The 22,765-nt window shown below is 35.4% G+C and overlaps 1 protein-coding gene across 5 annotated transcripts in view; it reads left to right on the top strand.

Moving 5' to 3' along the window:
- Nucleotides 1-3,639: 3,639 nt before the first annotated feature.
- The window catches only part of LOC128985959 (cyclin-dependent kinase 12-like), a 35,586-nt gene continuing 16,460 nt past the window's right edge, over nucleotides 3,640-22,765 (top strand). For 3 of the 5 annotated variants that reach the window (XM_054405972.1, XM_054405969.1, XM_054405967.1), the window contains exons 1-11: nucleotides 3,640-3,909; nucleotides 11,843-11,996; nucleotides 12,974-13,099; nucleotides 13,822-13,947; nucleotides 14,504-15,103; nucleotides 16,491-16,934; nucleotides 17,765-17,851; nucleotides 18,427-18,702; nucleotides 19,131-19,323; nucleotides 19,680-20,331; nucleotides 22,059-22,325. In XM_054405972.1, the coding sequence (XP_054261947.1) occupies nucleotides 11,848-11,996; nucleotides 12,974-13,099; nucleotides 13,822-13,947; nucleotides 14,504-15,103; nucleotides 16,491-16,934; nucleotides 17,765-17,851; nucleotides 18,427-18,702; nucleotides 19,131-19,323; nucleotides 19,680-20,331; nucleotides 22,059-22,325 (2,920 nt within the window). In that variant the 5' untranslated portion in view covers nucleotides 3,640-3,909; nucleotides 11,843-11,847. Of the gene's footprint in view, nucleotides 3,910-8,730; nucleotides 8,803-11,842; nucleotides 11,997-12,973; nucleotides 13,100-13,821; nucleotides 13,948-14,503; nucleotides 15,104-16,490; nucleotides 16,935-17,764; nucleotides 17,852-18,426; nucleotides 18,703-19,130; nucleotides 19,324-19,679; nucleotides 20,332-22,058; nucleotides 22,326-22,765 lie in introns of those variants that run through there. The other 2 variants (XM_054405970.1, XM_054405968.1) reach the window with 2 other exon arrangements.

Below are 22,765 nucleotides of genomic sequence, written 5' to 3'. Positions count from 1 at the left end.
TATTGGTTATCGGAAAATAGGATAGGTATGTGTGGGCCCTATTTGTGGTTGCTCGCAAGTCGCTACTACTTATATTGTATCTTTCTCATCATTATTGTTTTATAATCTGATCCTTGTCAGTTTTTTTCTGAATAAGGAACCAGCTTTAGAAAATCCCAATTACCTAAAAATCCTGACTAAAGTGTTATCAAAATCATAGACAAATAGAATAAATATAGACTGTCAAAAAAAGGTTCCGTGATGAGCCACAGCCGTATGCTACCAGCAGACACTGCTGCGGTGGACGCCGGAACATATGCTAACCGCAGCACTGCTGTAGGTCTATATTTATTCTATTTTTCTATGGACAAGAATATTTACTTGTAGAGGTCAAATTAATAGGCCAGTATTTCCCTAACAATGATTGCCAGAGGCCTCGGCCTGGGACAGAGCCTCACTTGAAGCCTGAAACAAATTATTTTTTCTCTTGGAAAATAAATGTTGCTGATTAGATTCTTTGTTTGAAGTTCATTCTTGGTGAAGGTTTATTGCAGAGTAGACATTTTCCATAACAATGGTAAAATACAATAACAATGTTTCGGAACCTTAAATCTGATCCCGTCCTCAGTGAAAAAAACATAACCAAAAAATTACAACTAACAATACACAAAAACCAACATAAGTTTGAATAAACTACAGAGAGTAGCAGTTATAATACAAAATGCAAAATATAACCATAGATAAAACGTACTTCCTTAGTAGATTTCTCATCCTTATGGAACAGCTAAAGCAAATTTTATTGTTTAGTCCATGCACTGTAGAGGTTGTGTGAACCTTTACAATTTGTTTTTTTATTGTTTCGGTAATATAAAACCCTGTTCAACCAAATAAAACGATATAATCATAAACATAACTCATCTTATAGTTATATAACCAAACAGTAAAGCAAAAATCATTAAATTAACCCTAAAATAATAGAAACAAAATTAGTGATCAGTGTCACCGGACATGAACTAGACATAAAAGACAAGCTTCAAAAGTTACAATGGAATGAGAAGTCTACTTGTGTTGGTTAGTTTATGATATAACCAATCATAAAACACAAAAATCTATATTTAGGAAAATAAGATATAGGGTAAATAGCTCATAACAATGGACCACTAATCACACAGCTCGCAAAGGCGACACCAATGAAGCTTTGTGGTCGAGCAATGCGGACACGGAGACAACAGGAATTGGTGTCCCTGGAAAACCAACAAAATGGCAGAGCGATGTATTATGCTGCAAAAAATGGCATGTAAATTTTGTTATTTCCTATCACAATCCTTACTCTGAGTTAACATACTGAGCAAATTTTGAGAACTCGTTATTTCCCTATTCTTTGAAAAACTACATTCCCTATCCTTTAGTTTTTTTTATAAGAATGGATTGCCATAGTGGCCTGATTTCAACAGAGAATTGATTCATGATTGAGATTGAGAAGATTGAGGTCTGCTAACTAAATGTACGGTTTCAATCAATCCTCAAATGACATTTTCACTTATTTGAAAAAGAGGTTCCTCCGCCCTGCCCATGTTTTAAACCTTCACCACGACCGCCAGAGGACTCTTACTCTTACGATATTGTTTTTCTAGTGGGGCCTTGCTTGAACCCGGGAGAATTTGAATACATCTCCGTGATAGCGAAAGATGCTACCTCGTATTCTGCCGTGAACGTAAGTAGGAGATGTTTATCATTGCTCCGCAATCTCGGAAAATTACTACGACTTCTTCATGACCCCGCAAGCGTGGAAAAAATGTTCATAAATTTGTTGTGATCACAGGATAAGTAGAAGATTTTTCTGTTATCACAAAAGAATTTCTCTCTTTCCCATGAAAATAGGAAACACTCTCGATCTCCCAGTGATTGGGATCAACATCTTTCATTTTTGCCACGATTGCAGAAATCGTTTGGGTCGATTATAGTACAACAATCAATGTTTTGATGAATCAATACTTTAGGAAAGCGACCCGATTTCATCCTGACCTGATTTTGGTCCAAGACCAGAAAGGTAACATTTTTTACCTGGCCCTAAGGAAAAAAGTTAGCCTCGCATACCGAGTTATAGGGGGTGAGCGATTTTTAAGCTACGTTTTTATTCTGGTGATCAACAAAAGCGACTGTGATGACTGTGCGATCAAAAATCACGACTTTGCAGCGATCTAGGGTGACGATAATCGAGTCTCTGCAACCTCGAGAGTCATTCACAACTCCTTTGATACCGAAGACACATTACCGTTAATGATTTTTCCGTAAACACGAGAGACGGAGATGATTCTGCTGCAATCATGAGATGACAAAATTCTTAGCGATGGTGTATAATTTTCACTATTTTGCAGTGAACGTAGGGCACATCACGATTCATCCACAAGCACAGAATATGAAAATATTAATAGCTTAGTATAAAATAAATAAATATATGCCAAGTTTGATCAAAATATATCACTAAACAAGCCAACTACAACATTTTACAATATTCTCCATAAGAGTAACATAATTTTAAACAAACAATTTTTATAATTTTCTCCATAAATAATAACCGTACAAAAACACTTTGATATACTAAATTATTTGTTTTTTAAGGTCTTTAAAAAGGTCTGGAGAAAATGTATAAATTTCTTGTTCCAATTTGTGCCCCATAAAACCTCCCGTTAAACCCCCGATCATGCTGGTTCGCGAACTAAGCATATGAAATGAAATGAAATGAAATGAAATGATGAAATGAAATGATATGAAATGAAATGATATTTATTCGTCTATAGACATTATATAAATGCATGAGACACAGTCAAATTATATAAATACATGCTGGTAGAGGCACAAGTCAAGTTCAAGCAACTAATAGTAATAATAAAGAATTATTACAAATCATGCAAATAAATATACAGTAGAACCTTGATAACAAGACTCTCATGGGGATTGTAAAATAAGACTATTGTTATCAAGGTTGACTTCTTATCGAGGTTTGTAATTACATGTGATTAGGGGTAAAATAATTTTGAGGGGATTTGAAAATGACACTTGTTATCAAAGGGTGACCTGTTATCGAGGGTCTTCTTATCAAGGTTCCACAATAGAAATATGTCGCTCTGGTGTGAGACGCCGAGTACCACTGGGACCTGGGTCTGATCGACTCTGATCTTGATTTACTGTTGTCCCAAGCCAAGGGAAATTTATTTTTTCGTCATGGACACTGTGCAGTGTATGAACAGAACAATTGATTAGTATGAGGATGTATGGTGGATGTAGGGTTCGGTGTCCAGGGAAAAAGGTGACCGTGGGAGGAGGGGGATTTATAAGCAAGCATAATGAGAACAAAAGTGTTAGGCCTAAGTGGAAGAAAAAATTATTTAGAAAGAAAAAACCCCAACTTTGCCTGAGTAAATACTTTTTTTCATTTAATTTTTTTTACTTTTACTTAATGTCAACCAACAATTAATTGGTTAGTTTGTACAGTATTTTTACATTAATTACATACAATAGGGTTTTACAAAATATTTTAATAATGTCATGTTGGTAATAGCTAAAAGTTCACATGACTGACACTCGGCTCGTTGAGCGCTCGTGCAGGCGACCACGATCACGATACGATGACGTCATTATTTTACTGACTGAGATAAAATGGCCGTCAAGGCGTAGTCACATCACGCTGTATGACGATTCTGATTAAAATTAATGTCAAAAACATTAAATATCAAATTAACTGCAGCAATAAAGTTTACTGAATCAATCATAATCCATTTACTACTTTAATTATAGTTCCATATTGCTTTAACAGTAGAATACCGGTTTGAAAACGGTGTCATAGTCATAGTGATGACCATTTTCAAGATCGCTTTTACAGAAGAACCGTAGTGATCGATACCTCCACGTTGCCGTTCGTTGTTTTTGGTAAGTACTTATTTTAATACCATGTTCAACCCTACTTTGATTGTTGTATAAATATTTACCCCTCAATGTCTATTGCAAATTCATATTTCGTGATAAACATGAGCTTATCTGGATGCTCAACATGAAGATTCAACAAAGATGGCGAATGTTATTAGTGTAATATCAATGTTGGCTAGGCTCGGCTCATCGTGTGCAGTTTTTAAATTTTTTATAAGTGTGATTCCTACCTCCAACGTTGGCTAAAACATAATCTTTGAATTAATTTCTTGCTTTATTCAAGCTAATTTGGTACCCTAAATAAATTAGGGTCTAAGTTCATAATATGTTGGGTCTTCTAAGGCCTAGGCTAGACCTAGGCCAGCCTAATAGCTCATAGGTATATTTTTTTTGGTAAGTCTGTTTTTATTTGTGCAATCAGTTAGGTTTCCTCCATGGAATGCATGATTGGTTTGTTTGTACTTGCCGATAGGTTGAGTGTTGGTCAAATCACAAAAACTAACTTTAAGCTAATGATTTGGCTAAGTTAACTTATAGGCTAGGCCTTAGGCCTGAGTTAAAAGATAAGCATTCTTAACTAGGCCCTAGGCCTAACTTGGTCCCAACAGTTGTGGGTTGTTACCACCTATCTGAGTTACACTTTTGTGCTCGGGATAAGTTAGGCTAGTAAATTAAGTTAAGCCCGGTATCTGCTATAACTTAAGTATAAGTTATTCGTTACCCAAATCCATTTGTCAAATTCTTAAGATGCAGTAAGTTAAGTTAAGCCTATTACAAAAGGTCGACTTAAGATAGGGTTTATTTTGCTGTAAAAAGGCCTAACTTAACCTGGGAGTAAGTTAGCTTACTCACATGCTGGATATTTAACGGGCTTCGGAAGTATTTACCGGGCTTCGGAAGTATTTACCGCCACCGTAACTCTCACACATCTTTCTAGGAACAACATATATATTTTCTTGCACTTGCCTTTTTCCAGAGTTAGTCTGGTTAAGCTCCTTCTCATAAAGGCCCGTGTACACGTAGCTAACTTAGTTTACTATAGCAGCTAATTTTCACTATTAGCACTAGCTGGGCACACTAGCGCAAAAATTTCCATCTACATTCTACACGTAGCTAGTTATTAGCTCGCTACTTAGTCATGTAGAAAATGAAGTGTTTATTGGTCACGATTGTCATTCAGTTCTGCACAAAATGTCTTCTGTTCCCTTAATTGCAATGTGTTACAAATTTTAAGAATTAGCCTATTATTATATATTATATTACTATATAAATTGGTATACACAAGTTGTGTGAACATGAAATTTAATAAAAAGAGACAAACTGTTTGGGGTCGTCGAAAACAAAGGATAAAAAACCGGTTTGATTTAGCCTAACTAAAAAAAAAGTACCTAAGTATGTGGTTAGGCCTATATAGGCTAATTATTAAAATATTGGACATTTTTTAAAATTGTTTTTGAAATTTTGATTTTTATTGGAAACTTTCCCATAGGCCTAAGTCCTGTAAAATAACAGAAGATCGGATTTTCTCAAAAATGGCCAAAAGGATTTTCTTAGAAATTTGGTAGCCTTTGCTATATAGACCTTTAATTATGAACAAAATTGTACAAATTCCATTACCGTAAACATTCTGGGGGTCTATGGTTCAAAAGTTATTGTAGCTTGTTATTTTCCCCTAAAAACCATAACAAAACCAAAAAATATCTTACGTTTTAGAAAAGGGGGTTTTGATCCAAATAATATCCTACACTCATCCTTCACTCATTTGGGTTAAAATATGCACATAGTGGCGTCCCCATATTAAATAATTGATAATTGATAATAATGTTATGGTCCTGATAATTCTGAAGAAAATACTAGGCCTACAACACCCTGTTGCTGTGTATCAATTTCGGTTCAAATGTATTTTTTAACTTTTGTGATTTTTAACTAGGCTATAACATATCATATTACTCTCACTGATTATGATAATGGTTGTTGACAAGCTTATGGGAGAAAGTATGTGTCAGAATGCTGATGTAGTTTATTTAACAAACACTTTTAACGTCAGACAAACAACAACTGTACTGACACTGGTGTGTGGCTAGTGGCGAATGGTGATTAGCACTAGCAGAAGTGCAAACATCCCGCTAGTAGCGCGCTAATTCGCTGGCGCTAGTGGTCACATGACCACCCCTTCCACTCATTAGCGTTAATATTATCAAACATGTTCAAAACTACTAGCAGCGAGGAAAATGCTAGCGCGCTAGTAATTTTTGTCGCTTATAGATCGTTTACACAGAGCTAATTTATTAGCGCTAATCTATTATCAGCTAATATTAACCTCGTGTACACGGGGCTTATAGGACTGTTAAGTTTGACCGTGTGTGAGTGACAGAGTTATCTTAACTTAACTTAAATGTATGTTGCTGGTTTGTTTGACTGTGAGTGAGGGACCACGGAAGTCAAATCGTAGTTTTTAATGAACTTGATTTAACTTAAGTTAGCTAATTTTTTTTTATGCCTACTTTTTTCGATTAGGCCACCTATGTTTAAGTTATTAGCCTAACGTAGTAGGCTATTTGAAAATATCATTTAAACTTTAACACATTCACTGCTAATGATATGTAATACTTTTATAAATGGCTAAAAAACATAAACATTAACATGATCATGTTAATTGAGTGACAATATATCTTTAATTAAATAAATTTTATACTATAAATTGTGGATTAAAATATATTATGTAATTATATACATCATGTATTATATATCTGCTAATATACTTATGACGCACAAGTGCGTCATTAGCAGTGAACGTGTTAATAGATACTAGGCCTAACTAGGTTATTTAACTTAATTCAATAAATAAGTTAGGCCCTAGTTTAAGTTTAATTTTTATTAAAAAAAAAATGTTCTGTTACTGTAGTTTAAGTTAAGTTATTATGTCCCTTAACAAATTTCGCTGCAAATCCAAAGAGAAAATTGTAGAGTGTGCAAAAATGAACTCTAACTTATTGAATGCACTAAATCATTTCCTATTAAATTAATCATCATAATGATGTTCTTTGGTCCAGGATCACTTCTTGAACATTAAAATGGTATAAGATACCTGTTTCCGTCTGTGATCCCAAATTTGTAGTAATGAGCAACCGGTTTCGAGGTTATAACCTCATCATCAGGCTCTTGTCACTCTTGCGGGTTTATAAAACTCGACGACCTCAACGACCTGTTCAATGCTATTGTAAGTAATTAACTTAAATTATGATAGGTAACTTAATTTACTATATATATCCAAGTTTTGCTTTTAATAGGCAGCTATAACTTAAAGCCCATTTTTTACATAGTAGTGTGCAGTAACGGCGGGGGTATTTTACTGAGTTGCTCAGAATCAATGAAACGTTTATGTTAAGCCTGGGGATTAGTGAATTAGAATTCTTAGTGAGTTATATCTGATTAGACATTTTGCTACATTTTACAGATCCCTTCGCTAAGGTGTGTTTTGTGTGTGTGAGTCCTCCGGAAGTTTGTTTTTTGTGAGATGTGAGGTTTTAAGATAAGTTGCCAGATAAGATAATGTTAAGGAAAATTATTTTGCGTAGCAGTTTCAATGTTTAATAGGCAATAGGTAATAATGTGAACAATAGTATAAAAGACTATGCCCTGACTAACTGATAAAAACAATGATTTAAGTTTATGTAATTATTTGTTATTTTTAAATAATTAAAAAAAAATACTTGAAATTACCTAGGTATGTACAAAATCAGATTTGATGCAACAAAGAAAGTATTAATAAATTACCTTTTTGTTTTGTGTTGCCTTGAAGTTCTTGAAGTTTTCGATTCCTGATGCGCATTTTATATGATACACGCACCGCAAGTGTAAATAGTGCGACGTGACAACTGGCACAGTGACTCTCGTGTACATAAACTTTGTATATATTAGGATGTAAGCGTAGCATAGTGACCTCTGATGATGCTACAACCTGTGGCAAAATGCACATCAGGAATCGAAAACTTCTTGAAACTGGGTTATATTACAAAAAAAAGGAAGTATTGTCCCAAACAATCTAGTCTATTTCAGCTAATGGGACGGGGTATTAAAACTTACAATGTCAAAAAATTAATTTTTGTATATTGTAGAGCTGTTGTAAAATTAATGGTTACAGAGTAAATTAGAATAAAATTAGGCTAACATTTAAACTTCTTAGTGGAGAACGGACGGAATGGATATTTTTCTTTTGTTATTCTTTTGGAGAAAAGAAAACTTTTGTAGTTTGCTTTCTTATGGATGTATATTGAGCACTGTACGTTTTGTTGTTCTTTTTCTTGTTTTTAACAGTCTCCCAAGTGTTATTTATTTTCCTTGGTAGTTGTCCCCAGTGCATGTCGTCTTTAGACAAGGCATGAACTCAATAAGAAGTACTGTATGCTGAATGTTGTACTTATGTTAAGTCTAACAAGATTATTATTAAAAGAATACATTGTCTAACTACTTGAGTACGGTACGGTATTATTTTAAGTAGCCTACAAATAATTATTTGTGTTACAATCGACTATTTTTGAAAGCTCCCGACACGAACCTTATTTGTGCACATAGGCCAATAGTTATAATTTAGAAGGCAGCAGATGTAATATCTATAAGTTTTCATGGATTACACACCTCCCTCAGTCAAAAATGTTTTTAAATAGTGCCTATTAGAAAGTATTTATAGCCTATTATGAAGTTATATTTAAAGTTTTTTTTTGTTTTTATGCCTACTTTCATATCTATTGTTCTTATTCCAAAACCAAATTAATGTTACCACTTTTGTTTCAGTACCAGATTTTTCTATTATTTTTTTGAAGACTTTACTTGGTGGAGGATTTGTCTTTTCCAAACTTCCTTTGAAATGGTGACAGATTGTATTGATAACTTAAGGTACTCATTGATCATTTAAACATTCATAGGCGTAGGCCTAGCTACTTTATATTCATAAAATGGGAAGTAGGCTAAAGATTTTAGACTAAGACAAGATTTTAACATTTAAGGCCATTCATAATCAGATTTAGTTTATTTTACAAGTTTGTTTATTTCAGTGTTAAGTATATGTTTTGGGCTAAGTTAGTGTGATTTTGATGGGTCATGTTGATGTTGGTCGTAGTTTGTTTTCATGAGTTTCCCCAAATGTAGTAGCTTTTCTGAAATAAATACAAATGAGGGACCCTGCACACAGTAGGATGTCAATAACTTGAACCTTGGTAAGACAAAGACTTAAATATTTAACCAATAAGTCAAATGTTACTGTTTTGGGATCAATAATACTGAACCAATATCTCTGATATTTTCTTGTTCACGAGCCTCGATAGCTCCAAGTTTACTTATTACAAAAAGTTTTATGTCATGTACTTTATAAATCGACTATGCTTTAATTCTTGAAAAGACATGAAAATCCATCTTCTATGTGTTAGTTTCGGTTATTGAGATTATTTTAAGCGTGTCTGACATCATATCGTCAGCTACGTGGAAATGTAAAACATTGACAGCCGATAGGAAAAAATTTAAGTACCCTAATTAAATTGTTCATAACGGTTTTATTGTTACGGTTTAAGGAGAAAGGAAGGATACACAACTAACTCGCCTGAATTAAGAGTCCCAGGAGGTTAATAGAACACATAAAAGTTACAGTACACATATTAAACTGATATTTCGCCCCTTTCAGGCGCTTCTTCAGAATTCCTTTAAAAAACTGATAACGGTTTTTTAAATAGTTAAAATCGTTAGGGTAGGTACATGGAATTCTGCCTAACCTCTTATCGTCAATTTTTAAAACCGTGAATGTGGATAGTAGAGATTTAAAAACGATGAGTTTACGGAAAAAAACACGGCCAATTTCATAGGTGTTGACAGCACCATTTCAGAGTTCATGGCACTCTATTTATTGTCGCCGGCTCCAGCAAAATGGTTTTAGCCGGGACAGTGTATTCTGACATTCAACCTCCAGCGATTTTGCCGGCAAGTGTGTCCCTGGCCAAATTTGGATCATACCTGTAAATCAATAACTAATTCTTTATTACAATAAAATTAAAAACTTAAGAAATATTGGCGATGTTTTTATTTTAAATTGTACTAAGTCTTTAGACTAAATTAAAATGTATCCTTAAAAAGGTTGTTTCTAAAAAAAGCATGCTCTAATTATTGTTGTGATAATATTTTTTGCATGACCAGCTACTAACTTTAAAAAAAGGCTATAGGTAGATCTATGATACCTGTCTATGTGGGGATGTCTATGTTTTAGAAATAGAACTGTCCACCCCACGCCGAGCAAGTCCTAATAAAGTAGTCTCTTTCAACAAAATAAATAATTCCAATCTCTTTAACTGTCTCTTTTATATATTTATCAGTTTAATATTGTTTGATATTAAAACTGTTGGACTTGCATGTTAAAATTCTAGGATAAGTAATTCTTGGATAACAATTCATTGGCATAATTATTTTATATTGCTTTGTTTAGCTAAACTGTCCTATAAGTCTGTTGCAAAGATGTATATTCCAAATTTTGTTTGTTACCATTGGTAATAAAAAGTAGACATAAAGTTACATAATAAACTGTTTTTGCAAAGATGTATATTCCAAATTTTGTTTGTTACAATTGGTGATAAAAATAGACATAAAGTTACATAATAAACAGTTTTAAGATTTAAATGACTTTTAATTTCATGTTTATGTTATTTATCTATCTTTTATTATTCCTTGTGTATCGAGAACCCTTATGTTTGTTTTTATTTTCATATCTACAGTCAAGATAATTTTTTTCTACATGACAAATTTAATAAGCTGTGACATTGTCTTGCTAATGACAACTAAGTATTTATTTTTTTTAGCACTATACAACAATGCAAACCTAATTTGTTTTTAAATGAAAAATCTGGTTAGCCTACTTCGTATCAATTTAATGAAGTTTTTTTAAAAAATCTGAATTAAATAGATTTGGATAGTATGTCTTTTAATCTAACATTTTCAAGTTTGTATCTTAGGCTCTTTGCATTTGAGACATTTTATCCTTGAATAGACCCATTAAAAAAATTAACTTAAAAGTGTTTGACTAAAATTTATGTAGGCCTAGATGCTTTTGTATGAGGCTAATATGTAAAGTGATCGATAAATTTTGTTTTCTTATTTTCATGCATGAAATATAGGCCTATTTATTAAGTTAGCCTTAACCTAAATATTTTATGAATTATTCTTTGTTACCATGATAAGAGATGCTTTGTTCAAACTGGAAGTATTTATGACCCCTTATACTTTTCCTCTTAAAGAAGATAATAGCATTACAACTGCAATTTGGGCATTTCAGATGACGTTTGAAAAATATGAGTTAGGCCTAATGGGTTGTTTTGTCCAATAAAACCTCAAACAAATTTGTCTTGTTTGCTTAGTATTGATACAACTACAGTACTCTAATAAGTACAAAGTTTTAACTTGAGATAAACCCTTTTGGGCCTGAATAAATCCGTAGGAATTTGAAAGCTCCAAATCCTTAGGTAGGCTATTATCTTTTTTGGAAAGAAATTCAATGATCCTTGCACATGTTTGTGTACCGGTATGTACCGTATGCTTTTAGTTGTTAACTTTAGGGCTTGTATACATGTGTTGTTTGACTGTGTTGATACAACCTTAACAGTTTTTTTTTCAGATAATATCTATTTTCATCCAATCAAAGACATAAAAAACATAGCAAACAGATTTACCTATATTTACAACAAGCTATGGATGACGTGCCCTCAGGTCCAATTCACACAGAAAGGACGTTGGGTGAAGACGAGGCAAAGACATTTGTCCCTTCGTTGCCTCTCCATGTAAACAAATTGGTCAAGATACCACTTACCATCTTTTATGTATTTAATTTACCGTCTTCTTGAGACGGTGTTATTAGACATATTTTCATGTACTCTCATTGTCTATGTGTTGTGTTTCTTAGGTGTAATGCCCAGTGGACAAGATGGAGCTCAAAATGGAACAGAATGTCAGTCATTTCATACATCTGTGGACTGTGAAGTGGACAGCCCTGAGTCAGGGGAGATAGATGGAGCCAGTATGGATTCCATTGTGAACTCTTACAAACATTCTCACAGGTCAGTTGTCATAGCCTACAAGTTTCTAAATTGAAATATTGGTCTCTGGATCATCAGGATTAACAACTAAAGCTATGCTGCTGATGTAATGATCCACTGTAGGGTATATCAACTACAGCTCTTTCTTGCTGCAGAAAATAGAGGATATTTTCAACACAGATTGGTAGCTAGTAAAAATCCATGTGTTGAAGACAGAAGTTTGAAATGATAAAAATAACACGTGGGACACAATAAATAAGTACTGTACGTATTTCAGTTGTATCGATCAAATTCAAAACCCAGGACAGCAATCAGGGTGTCCAGCCAATCGGTAAACCAGATATTTTACGTGAATTTTGATAGCTGGGAAAAGTCAGTGGATTGTATGTGAATTTTTGTATATGACTGGAAAATTTGGAATTGATGCCAATACCTGTTGTCCATTAATATAGGCCCTAATTAACAATGTTCTCTTTAAACATCGTCAAGTGTAGTAAGAAAATTGCTATTGAGGGACATAATCTCAACTTATTACGATGATCATGTTGTACCCGAGCCCAACATGTTGCTATGATGGGAGGGAGCTAATCATAAAATCTGTCATGACTGCTAGAGATGAATGAATGGAGTGGTTTGAAAATCAACTATTAGTTTTTGAATTAATTTAATACTTAGTAAATTTGTGAAAATCAACTTAAAGTAGATATGATTTGAATTTTAAAAGCCTAACTGCTTTTTGATTAAAGATAACAGTTTTCACACAGTTTTTGTTTTTGTTTAAACACAGCAGATTTTACCTAGAATATTCCTTGTACTTAATCCTCATATTTTGCTGGATACTGCTATTTTATATATGTGCAGGAACTTCCTGTATGTGTGTTCCCTTCGGATTCCTTAACTTAGGACAGTTGTAGGTAAGATGTAGCCTCACCTAATCAGTCATTTGAAACTAGAAAAGGCACTAGAACGTGTCATAAAATGCATCCTATTCCTTTCAGAAATTCCGAAAGCAAATCCAGGAAATCTCGCAAGAAGAGACATTCACACGCAGCTGAAAGTGGAGAAGACGACGATTCAGTTGCAATAACATCAGTGAAGCCTCTTGTTGAATATTCTGACGTTAGGTAAGCTCTTGAGTAGTACTTTCCTTTGTTGTTGACCATAATTTTGTACCAAGTTAAAAAAATTCTGTAGTATGTCTGATTATTTACAACTCATTTGTTCAATGCTCTTGTGAAATAGTGCGAGCAATTCTGGCTTAGGCTTAACATTATTGTGACCTCAATGACTATCAATGATGTAGGACTAAATAAGCTGTGGATGCTTACAAGGAAACTCTGGATTTACTCTTGTTAAGTTTACTCACTGATTTAAATAGTTTGATTTTTTTTACAATTGTTGAGCACAGAACAATAATTCACCTAACCCTGCCAGCTAACCTAAGCAGACCTACACAATGGATGCAACAAGTGGGGTCTAGGAACATTTTATACACACACAAAATAATATAGGCCTAGTGATAATTACACTCTAAAATTTAAAAATTCCTGTTATGTTTTAACACACCTTGTGAAAAAAAACTGCTTCTCAAGTCCATGGTTTCTGCTTAAGCGTACAAATTTCTGGTAACATTACATTAGCCTTCTTTCATATTTATTTACCAGCGTATGCTGTACCAAAGTTCTTGTTTGTCCAATTTTGAAAATAAATACAGTTTTAATCCAACACCAGGAGTATTTGTTTAATATAATTGCTTTTGACGTTTGATAGCACTGGTTTTTTTAACTCCTGTTTTCAAATGATGCTGCTAAGTTTGTTATAAACTATTGTGTTGGTAAAACTACAGTTCCGAGGAACTATCAAGTCCAGAGGCTGGAGAGATCCAGAGTGAAGAAAGTGTTTTGGACCAAAGCGACGACGATTCCTCCATGTCTCGCCGACAGAATCATCACAGTCGGCGGAAAGAAGAAAGGTCAGGCTCGCTTGTCTTAATTCTTATCATTCATAACAATTAGGCATACCTAGAGCAGGTCAATGGGACTATCTGGAAGAAACCCACAGTGAAAGACTATCATGATAAGGATTTTTTTCTTATTAAGATAAAATTTCCTAAAGGATTGAATGATTTTTCCTCATACTTGCCTTCTTTCTTATTCAATTTTATCAAATTGAATAAATTTGTTTTTAATCCTATATAGCCTAGGTAGTTAAGGGTGGTTATCTGTCTAAAAAAGTAATAATCTTAAAAGCAATATTGTAGGAGCAAATTCTCTTACAAAATTATGTAAAAAATATATATATAGGCACAGCATCAAGCTCAGATAAACTATGGTTTTTAAACACTAAGTAAAAAGAGCAGAAAGTTTTTCATGGAACAAGTTAATCAATAAAATACTACTGTTAGTTATAAATTTCCGTAGAATTAGTTTGATTATGATCAGATATTATTTTATTGTAGAATTATGTTACTGAGTTTTTTTTCTCACACCAATTATGTCTTAATTTATATGATTTGTTGAATGTTCTAGGTATAAATCAGAGAAGTCTTCTTACCAAGGATCTCCAGGTTCCAAGGAAGCCTCGGGCCTTTCTCCTGCCCGACAGAAAGAGAAGAAAGAAAAGCGCAAGAAACACAGCACGGACAAATCGCCCAAACTAATAAAACAAAGTAGTGGTTCTCAAGATGAAATACCAGTCAGAGATAAAGAGAAAAAACATAAAGACAAAAAACACAAAAAGACCGAAAAGAAGTCCAAACATAGTCCCTCAAGTTTGAAAAAGAAAAAGAAGAAATCTAAACATGCCTCCAAAAGCAGTAGTTTGGAAAAGAGTGCTTCCAGAGACATAAGCATGTCGCCATCGGACGTCATAGGTAGACCGAGCCCAAACAGAACGTTTTTAGGAGGATCAAACAATTTTTCCAAGAACGACTGGGAAGAAGAGGAAGAGCTTCCGAGGAGGAACAATGGATCAAGTGTTGAAAATGAAGGAGAACGAAGGATCACACCGCCAATGTTACAGAGAGTCGCGGCGGTCAGCTCCCCTCACACACCACCTCTTCCACCAAAGGCCTACGAGAACTCCAAACTAGACAAGAGGTATAAACCTCAGACCAGCCCAAGCGGCAGGTGGGTCTGATAACATCATTTACGTATCTATAGAATTCTAGGTTTTTCTTTCCATACATCTTTGACATGTACCATCAGATAGGCAAAATACTACATATTAGAAATTTTCCATTGTGTTTGCTCTGTTATGAGTCTATAGTCGTATGAAACTTGGAAAATCAATATTGTAGTCTTTTGTGTACTGATAATTTGTTTATTAGATTTGTATGGATTTTGCATAGTAACCTTGAACAGTGTGAATGTTAAATAATGATTCTCATTGGTACTCCTCCACATCACCTCTGGTAAAGACGGAGATGAAAGAAGATTTAAAAAATAATTTTCATTCATACTTATGAATAGGGGGAATTTACAACAAATCATTAACATCACCCCTACATAGACTGAAGTCACAATGAACTACATAATATTACCACAAACCACCAGGGATTTTGGATCATTTCTATTTAGTCAAACGCAACAATCACAAAATTATATAATTTAATATTAATATATGACTTGAGGATTAGTGTAATAGCAGACTTATCTGGATGGGAAATAGTCCACTGTGGCACAAAAAAACATTGCGGTAACCCTTTTTACTATATACAAAATTGTAATACTGTACTCCAAAAATATTATTAACCAAGCTGGGTTTAAGGAAGAGGGGTGTTGAAGCGAAAAAGGGGGCAGCTGGTGGTGGATTTTGGGTTTCTGCTGTTAAATTTCTATATTGCAATTGGAAGAACGCTGGGGACCAGTGGACGAAGATGTTTTACCCAGACCAGAAAGCTAGCCTAGGCTTTGATTTACTCTAATAGAACTAATTTACTTAAACTGTCCTTCCAACAACTTTAAGCCTAGAAAATGGTTATTGATTGTTAAGGTAACTGAGTGAGATAATTTGATTGGACTGTAAAATTGGAAATGTCAATAAATATCCATCTGAGGAAACGTATTCGTTTTTCATGTTGAAATAGGTTGAGGAGTTTGCTAACTTAGTCTGACATTTCTATTATGCTATACTTATTACTAAGAATTAGGCTTGGAGATGGTAGAAATTTAATGCAGTGATCTTGACATTCCGGGAAGAAGTAGGATGAGAATTTGAAAAGGAGGTGGGGGAAGTGTTCTTTCGCTCGTAGTGGGCTGACGAGCTTGACATGCAGCCCGGCATTAGCAAACCACTGACACTATATAAAATTAGCGTGCCGCTATGCGTCACAGTGTCTTCAGGTCCAAAGGTGGCCAAAAGTTTTTTGTGTTGTGCCAGAGTGGACTTTTCTTATTCAGTCTGTTATCCTAACAAAACAACTTAGAATATAATACATTGTGTTCTATATTGCATCCTTAATCTCACACTATTACTTTTTACACACTGAAACTTATTTCATTTGTATGTTTTAAGATCACCAAGTTTGGAAGAAGGTGAGGAACAAATCGGGTCTCACAGTATGTCTCGCAGCAGAAGAGCAGATAGTCTAGAAGAGGGAGAAGAGAGAGGACGAACAAGAAGCAGAACAAGAAGGGAGAGTTTGGAAGAAGGGGAGGAAAGAGGGGACGACAGGCCTAGATCTAAACATCGACTGGAAGATGGTGAAGAAAGGAGGTCTAGCAGGAGTAGGCACCGTGCAGGAAGTGTAGTTGTAGAGGGGGAAACGGACGATAGGAGGAGACACAAGAGCAAACACAGACCAGAGAGCTTGGAGGATGGTGAGGAAAGGAGACAGAGGAGTAAACACACAGCAGAAAGCTATGAAGAAGAGGAGAGGAGACCTATAAGGAGAAGATCTCCAAGCGTAGAGGAACTGAGGATAAGAAGACGATCAATCAGTCCCCCACCATTCCGCAGGTTAGTTGATACAACAGATGGATTTTTGAAAATCATGTCTATCACTTCTTAATCAATTAGATTTGATGACACATTATAATAGAACATATTTGAAAGTAAGGCCAATTGACTTGTGCTGCTGTAGCATTTTACTTACTTACTCATGTGGCCACTCAAATCCAAGAAGATTTTTGTCCTCACCAACAACGTGCCTCCATCCTTCTCTTTCATCTGCTTTGTCCATCTCAATCTATTGTTCGTCTTCCTTCTGGCTTTCCTCTCCACATTCTTCTTATACAGTTCTCTTCTTCTTCCTTTTAACAAGCCCAAGCCATCTGATTCTCCTACTTCGAATTATAGCTACAATATCAGATCTTCAATAAAGTTTTATAACTCTTTATTTTTAAAGGCTGTAGCGTTTTGAGTGTTTGAAATTAACGTCTAAGATTATAGCGCTTGGGCTCTTGATAATGGGATTTTTTAAATTAATGTCCTACTTAATGTATGTATCCATATACAGTTGTTGTTTTGGTTCAAAGTTTCGAAGTCTTCCTGGAAGCTGTTCAGGATCCTGGCCATCTGCTGATCTGTTCACGCCTAGACCAGTCTTGCACATTAGATGATATTTTACAAGCGAATGACAAAGCCATATCGGTAGCTAATTTTTGGAAAAGCAAAGTCTTATTTCCGGACACGGAAAGTAAGTAGGTTCCAAGTTTTGTGTACTAAAGCTAATTTGGACTCTATCTACCAGGTAAGCTTGCTGCCTATCCCTGTACATAATACTCCTTAAGTAGCTACTAAGGATTTGTGATCAGATTTTTAAAATGAAACAAATATATTCTGTCCAGGTCTCCTAGTATTGATGAGAGGGAGGAGAGGCTAAGGATTATGCATCGAGAGCAGTTGGAATATGAAGAAGAACAGGAGAGAATGAGGTAGGCTTTGTAATAAAACAATGACTTTTCAATTCTTATGTCTATTTGGACCATCTTTAGTTTTTTGTTGTTGTTATTGTTTTATCATTTTTTATTCACAGAGTGTCATAGTTTAAAATTTTATTTCCACCCTTACATTTTGTTAGTGATTGTTTGTGTGATATAAAATATCCCATAGCTAAAATTTTTTTTTTTTTGACTACCTATGTTAAAAAGTTAGGGTATTGTACCGTAAAAAGTAATCAGACCATTCTGTTTGTAGCTCAATTCAACTACAATACATTCAGCATTGACATGTAAATAGACTTTCTATTTCTATCCATAGTAATTAAGTTAGGTGGGATCCAATGGTGAAATAGGTTAGAAATTAAGGAAGCGCCAATTGGCTGATTGGGATTATTATGTACAACGATTTCAGCTAGCAGAACTATATATATATATATACCAGGTAAGCTAGCTGATCCCTATCCTTGTACATAATAATCCTTGATACATACCGTACTGTATTTTCTATAATATAAAATATCTTTTAAATTAGTTAGCCTCACTGATTTAAGTGTTGAACTTGGCCATAGGTATGAGCGGGGTACGATGCGGCGCATATATCGAGGAGACAGTATGGAAGACTTGGTACGGCTACCCCGACGTAGGAGGACGCCGTCGATGGAGCGAGACGAGCGAGTACGCTGGGAGGAGTCACCAGTCCGCACAGTGATACGAAGGAGTGTGTCTCCACCTCACCGCAAACGCAGGAAGGCTGAGAGAGAGCGACGTCGCGACAGCCATAGAAGAAAGGAGCACAAGGCACGCAAAGATAGGAAGCGGAGGTCTCGATCTCGCTCCCCACTCAGGTGAGGATTTAAAAAAAGCATTTACATAGCATTTGGCAATATTGTGTTTTTTTTTTTACTTGTAAGTAACATTTTCACACACAAACAAATTAATTGGTCATTAATTGATTCTTTAATGAAGTAGGTAATGGATGAATATAACTAATTTACTTAACAAAAGAATTTCAGGCAATTGACAACAAACAAAAATAGTCCTAGCAAAAATCCTTAAAAATCTAGGTCCTTTTGGTCTATTTTACATCCTAAACCTCATACTTTATAAAATGATAACGGACAGTAAATTATAAAAAGACCTCTTTTCACATGAGGATTGTCTGTTCAGCGATACAAATTTGAGATGATTAAATTCTTGAATATTATTCTCAAAAGATATTTTTGTACCCTAAGCCTTGTCAAAAATTTTTTAACTTCTTATTTTATTGATCAAGGTCTCGGCACTCGCTGTCTCGTAGTCCTGTCAGGGCCAGAAGAAAGGTGAGCAGGTCGCCAGTGCCACCTCCGGCCAGACACTACAGCAGGTCTCCCAGCTACCCCCGTGACTACCGGGCTAAGAGACCTCGCTCTCGCTCAAAGTCAAAGTCACCAACGTCTATGCGGCGTGTACGTGAAATCTCCGCTAAGGTATTCATTGAGTTTCTGTTGAATGGCATTGAAAACTTAACAAGTTTTAATATCTAGGGAAAAATTACATTATTAGTTATTAAGCTCAAATTCATCTTAGTTCTACCTTTTAAAATTTTTTTTCAGATTACTCTCATATAGGTTAAAAAGTGTTATTTTTTAATTCTCAAATTTCATTTTGAACAGAGATCTATCAATTTTGTAAAGTGGAACAGGAAGACCTATTGACATTTTGATAAGTGGCTATTATTTGTAACCGTTTAGAAACTTTTAAAATACTCTGTGATCGTTTGGCTCCAGAATTTTATTGCTGTTAGAAGAAGGTAAATTTTTGTGACACACAACGTTACTTTCAGGTGAAGATGAGCGAGACCAGCTTGTTTGCTGAGTTGGTTAAGGACAGGAACATGCGAGAGCTGGCGATGCGGAGGTTGGCTGCCCTGACAGACCCGGACAGCAACAGTGTGGTGGTGGTAGAGGACAACAACAGTCAGGACAACAACCAGCCGTCATCCCAGGAGGACACCACCAGGACACCACCGCGGGTCAACGTCGATGACATCCCGGTGCCCAAGATGGAGACACCTCCTCAACCACCCCAGTCTGGGGAGAACGCATACCCTCTAGCCATGGACCCCACGGCACTGTTCCCACAAGACATGCTTCCCACACTCGGAGTGAAGAGTGACAGTGTAAAACTGGCGACGCCACCCAAAGTGAATGTGACACTAGACCCGGCCAAGAGACCGATCGATGTTGTTAATAGTGTACATAGAACTAGTGATATCAAATCGGAACCTAGTGGTTCGGTGGCTGTGAAAAGTGAACCTGAGAAAAAATCGGTGCTAGTTTCTAAACCTAAAAGTTTAACTAAATTACCAATGCCTCCAGGGATTGATCAGAATGATCTGGAGAGCATTGATTCTCCTCCTAGCAAATCACCTAGTCCGATACCTGAGAAGAAAACGCCTCCAAAGAAAGGGATTAAGGATCTTCCCCTTCCTCCAGGTAATTTTGGTTTTATTATTCCTTACTGGTATTGGGTGATTATGGAATTACACTTTGAATACAAGTGTGTACTTTCTCTCAGTTCATGTTCCTTTCATTTAACTTAAAAGGTCTTTATGTTAACATAAGGTGTCGTTGAAGAGAATAAATAGTCGGCCTAAGACAAGACTTATTTCCAAACTCGGTAGCCTAATCTTTTCTTGCAGCCTAAAGGAATTATTTTGATTATTGATTTAAGTTTTGTAAGCCATTTTAGTTTGGCATTTTTTCCCCAATCAATAATTTGAAAGTTTCACTGTACAACGATGATGTGTGCTGATTTTCTTCTGGAATAACTGATTATAATATAAACGTAATTAGGCTATAATCAGTTAATCAGGCTAATCAGTTTTAAGGCTAATTCCCGAGTAAAGAATATATTGAAAAGGAATAGAGCGCAGTTAGCTTACCCACATGAGATACAAATTAGAGTCCAGGGGCTAATAGATAAACAAAAGAACACAAAAAACAACACTGAAAACCTATTTTGTCCTGATGTAGGCCTACGACTTCTTCAGAGAAAATTTCCCTTCAACCTACTGTGAAGCAGTTCTACATAAGGATGAAATCTCAGTTTAATGGTTTTGTGTTCTTTTATTGTGTATCTGTTTAGCCCTTGGACTCTAATTTTCTCAGGTAAGCTAGCTGATTTCTATTTTGTTTCTAAAAAAAACTACTTCTGGAACAAACTGTGTGAAAAATATAATTGTGAAACAGCCAAAGAATATTATTATTTAATTGAATAGATCCTTTATTTTGTCTAAGTAGCCTACCTTAGGCTCCACTCATTCGCATGCAGGATTTTCATTGATAACGTCAAACTTGAAGTTTTCTCAAATAATTCATTTAAATCTTTGGTGTTCATTGTAAGTTTTATTTTACATAGATAGGTACTTAAACAATTATACCATTTCCTACAGTTACCTAACAATGTACATGTTCTCTCACTGATTTGAGAAAGCAAAGTGGCCAATTCGCTCATCAGTGAGACAATGTTAACATTGTCTTACTCTAATTACTTTGTCTCACTCCAGATTTGCAACGTGAAGGCACGAAATAGTGAGCGCGTAACATGCAGGCAACGACGTATGCGCGCAAAATATGTTGGCAGCACTGGCTGTAAATCAGCTGGTCAGCTGTTGTACTGTTGTATTTGTCACTTCACATTAAATGTTATATTAAAAGTTCACTTCTGTGTAAAAATAGGTTATGTTTATTCACCAATTTATTTGTTTTATGGTAACTGTAGGAAAAGTATAATGTGCAACTCGAGTTCAAAGTACAATTGCCTCACTCGAGAAACCATTCCTCACTCGCCTACGGCTCGTGAGTAAGGATTTCTCTCGATTGAGTCAATTGCTCACTTTTCTCACTAGTTGCACAAAAAACTATTTTCTGTTAAAAATCTTACGTGTAGGCTATAATTATAATTTATATTACTCAAGGCTTTACTAGGTAATCTTAGTACATAGGCTATTATCTTAACTTGTATTCGATGCTCTCCGTTATTACTACCTCGCTAAATTTAAACATTCCTGTCTAGTCAAATGAAATGTTTATATTCATTTCTAATCATCCAAATTTAATGAACCCTAATTATTACTGTTTCTTCGACTCACAATGTTTCAGAACCAATTGATATTTTCATTGTAGAATGGTTGCAATTAATTGAGACCATTTGAACACAGTTGTGGCTGGCGTGGAGGAGCTGAGTGGAGATGATGATGTAACTCTGACACCTCCGAGGACCAAGAAACCGGAACGGAGCAGACGGCCGAAGCACGACCCTACCAAGGCACTGACCAAGCCTCGCATCGTCAACCGCAGAAGGCCACTGACGCATGTCATGCTTAACAATGACTGGGGTGAACGCTGTGTCGACGTCTTCGAAGTCATCACACAGATTGGAGAGGGCACCTACGGCCAGGTGTACAAAGCTCGAGATAAGCGCACTGGTGAGCCATTTTTTAAAGACAGAACCATGCAATTTAATCATTGTTATTTATGTCAATTTAAGCCAAGTGACTTGTTACTTTTTTTAGCGAATTTCCCATATAGGGAATAAGCTATTACCGTAGTACTCACGGTAAGACCTGGACCCGGGACCGATTTTTTTTTTCGTTTTGAGGTCCCTAGAGGCCAAAAACACCATCCGTTCAAATTCATATATATATATATATATATATTTATATATATATATATATGTGTCCGTTAGCGCGATAACTCGAGCAAAAATGATCCGATTTTGATTAAATTTGGTACAAACGTGTAAACCTACGTTTATTCGAACGAGTTCGCGAACCAGCATGATCGGACCATGGGAACGGGGGTTTATGGGGGCTTTTATGGGGAAAAAATGGGTTTTTCCCATTTTTGACCCAAAAAACATAAAATT

The sequence above is a fragment of the Macrosteles quadrilineatus genome, unplaced genomic scaffold (assembly GCF_028750875.1).
Source record: "Macrosteles quadrilineatus isolate MER2022 unplaced genomic scaffold, UCM_ALF_1.0 Scaffold_2__2_contigs__length_208266976, whole genome shotgun sequence".
Taxonomy (NCBI): Eukaryota; Metazoa; Arthropoda; class Insecta; order Hemiptera; family Cicadellidae; genus Macrosteles; species Macrosteles quadrilineatus.
Note: the sequence above shows the minus strand (reverse complement) of the source record. Positions and strands in the feature narration are given on the sequence as shown.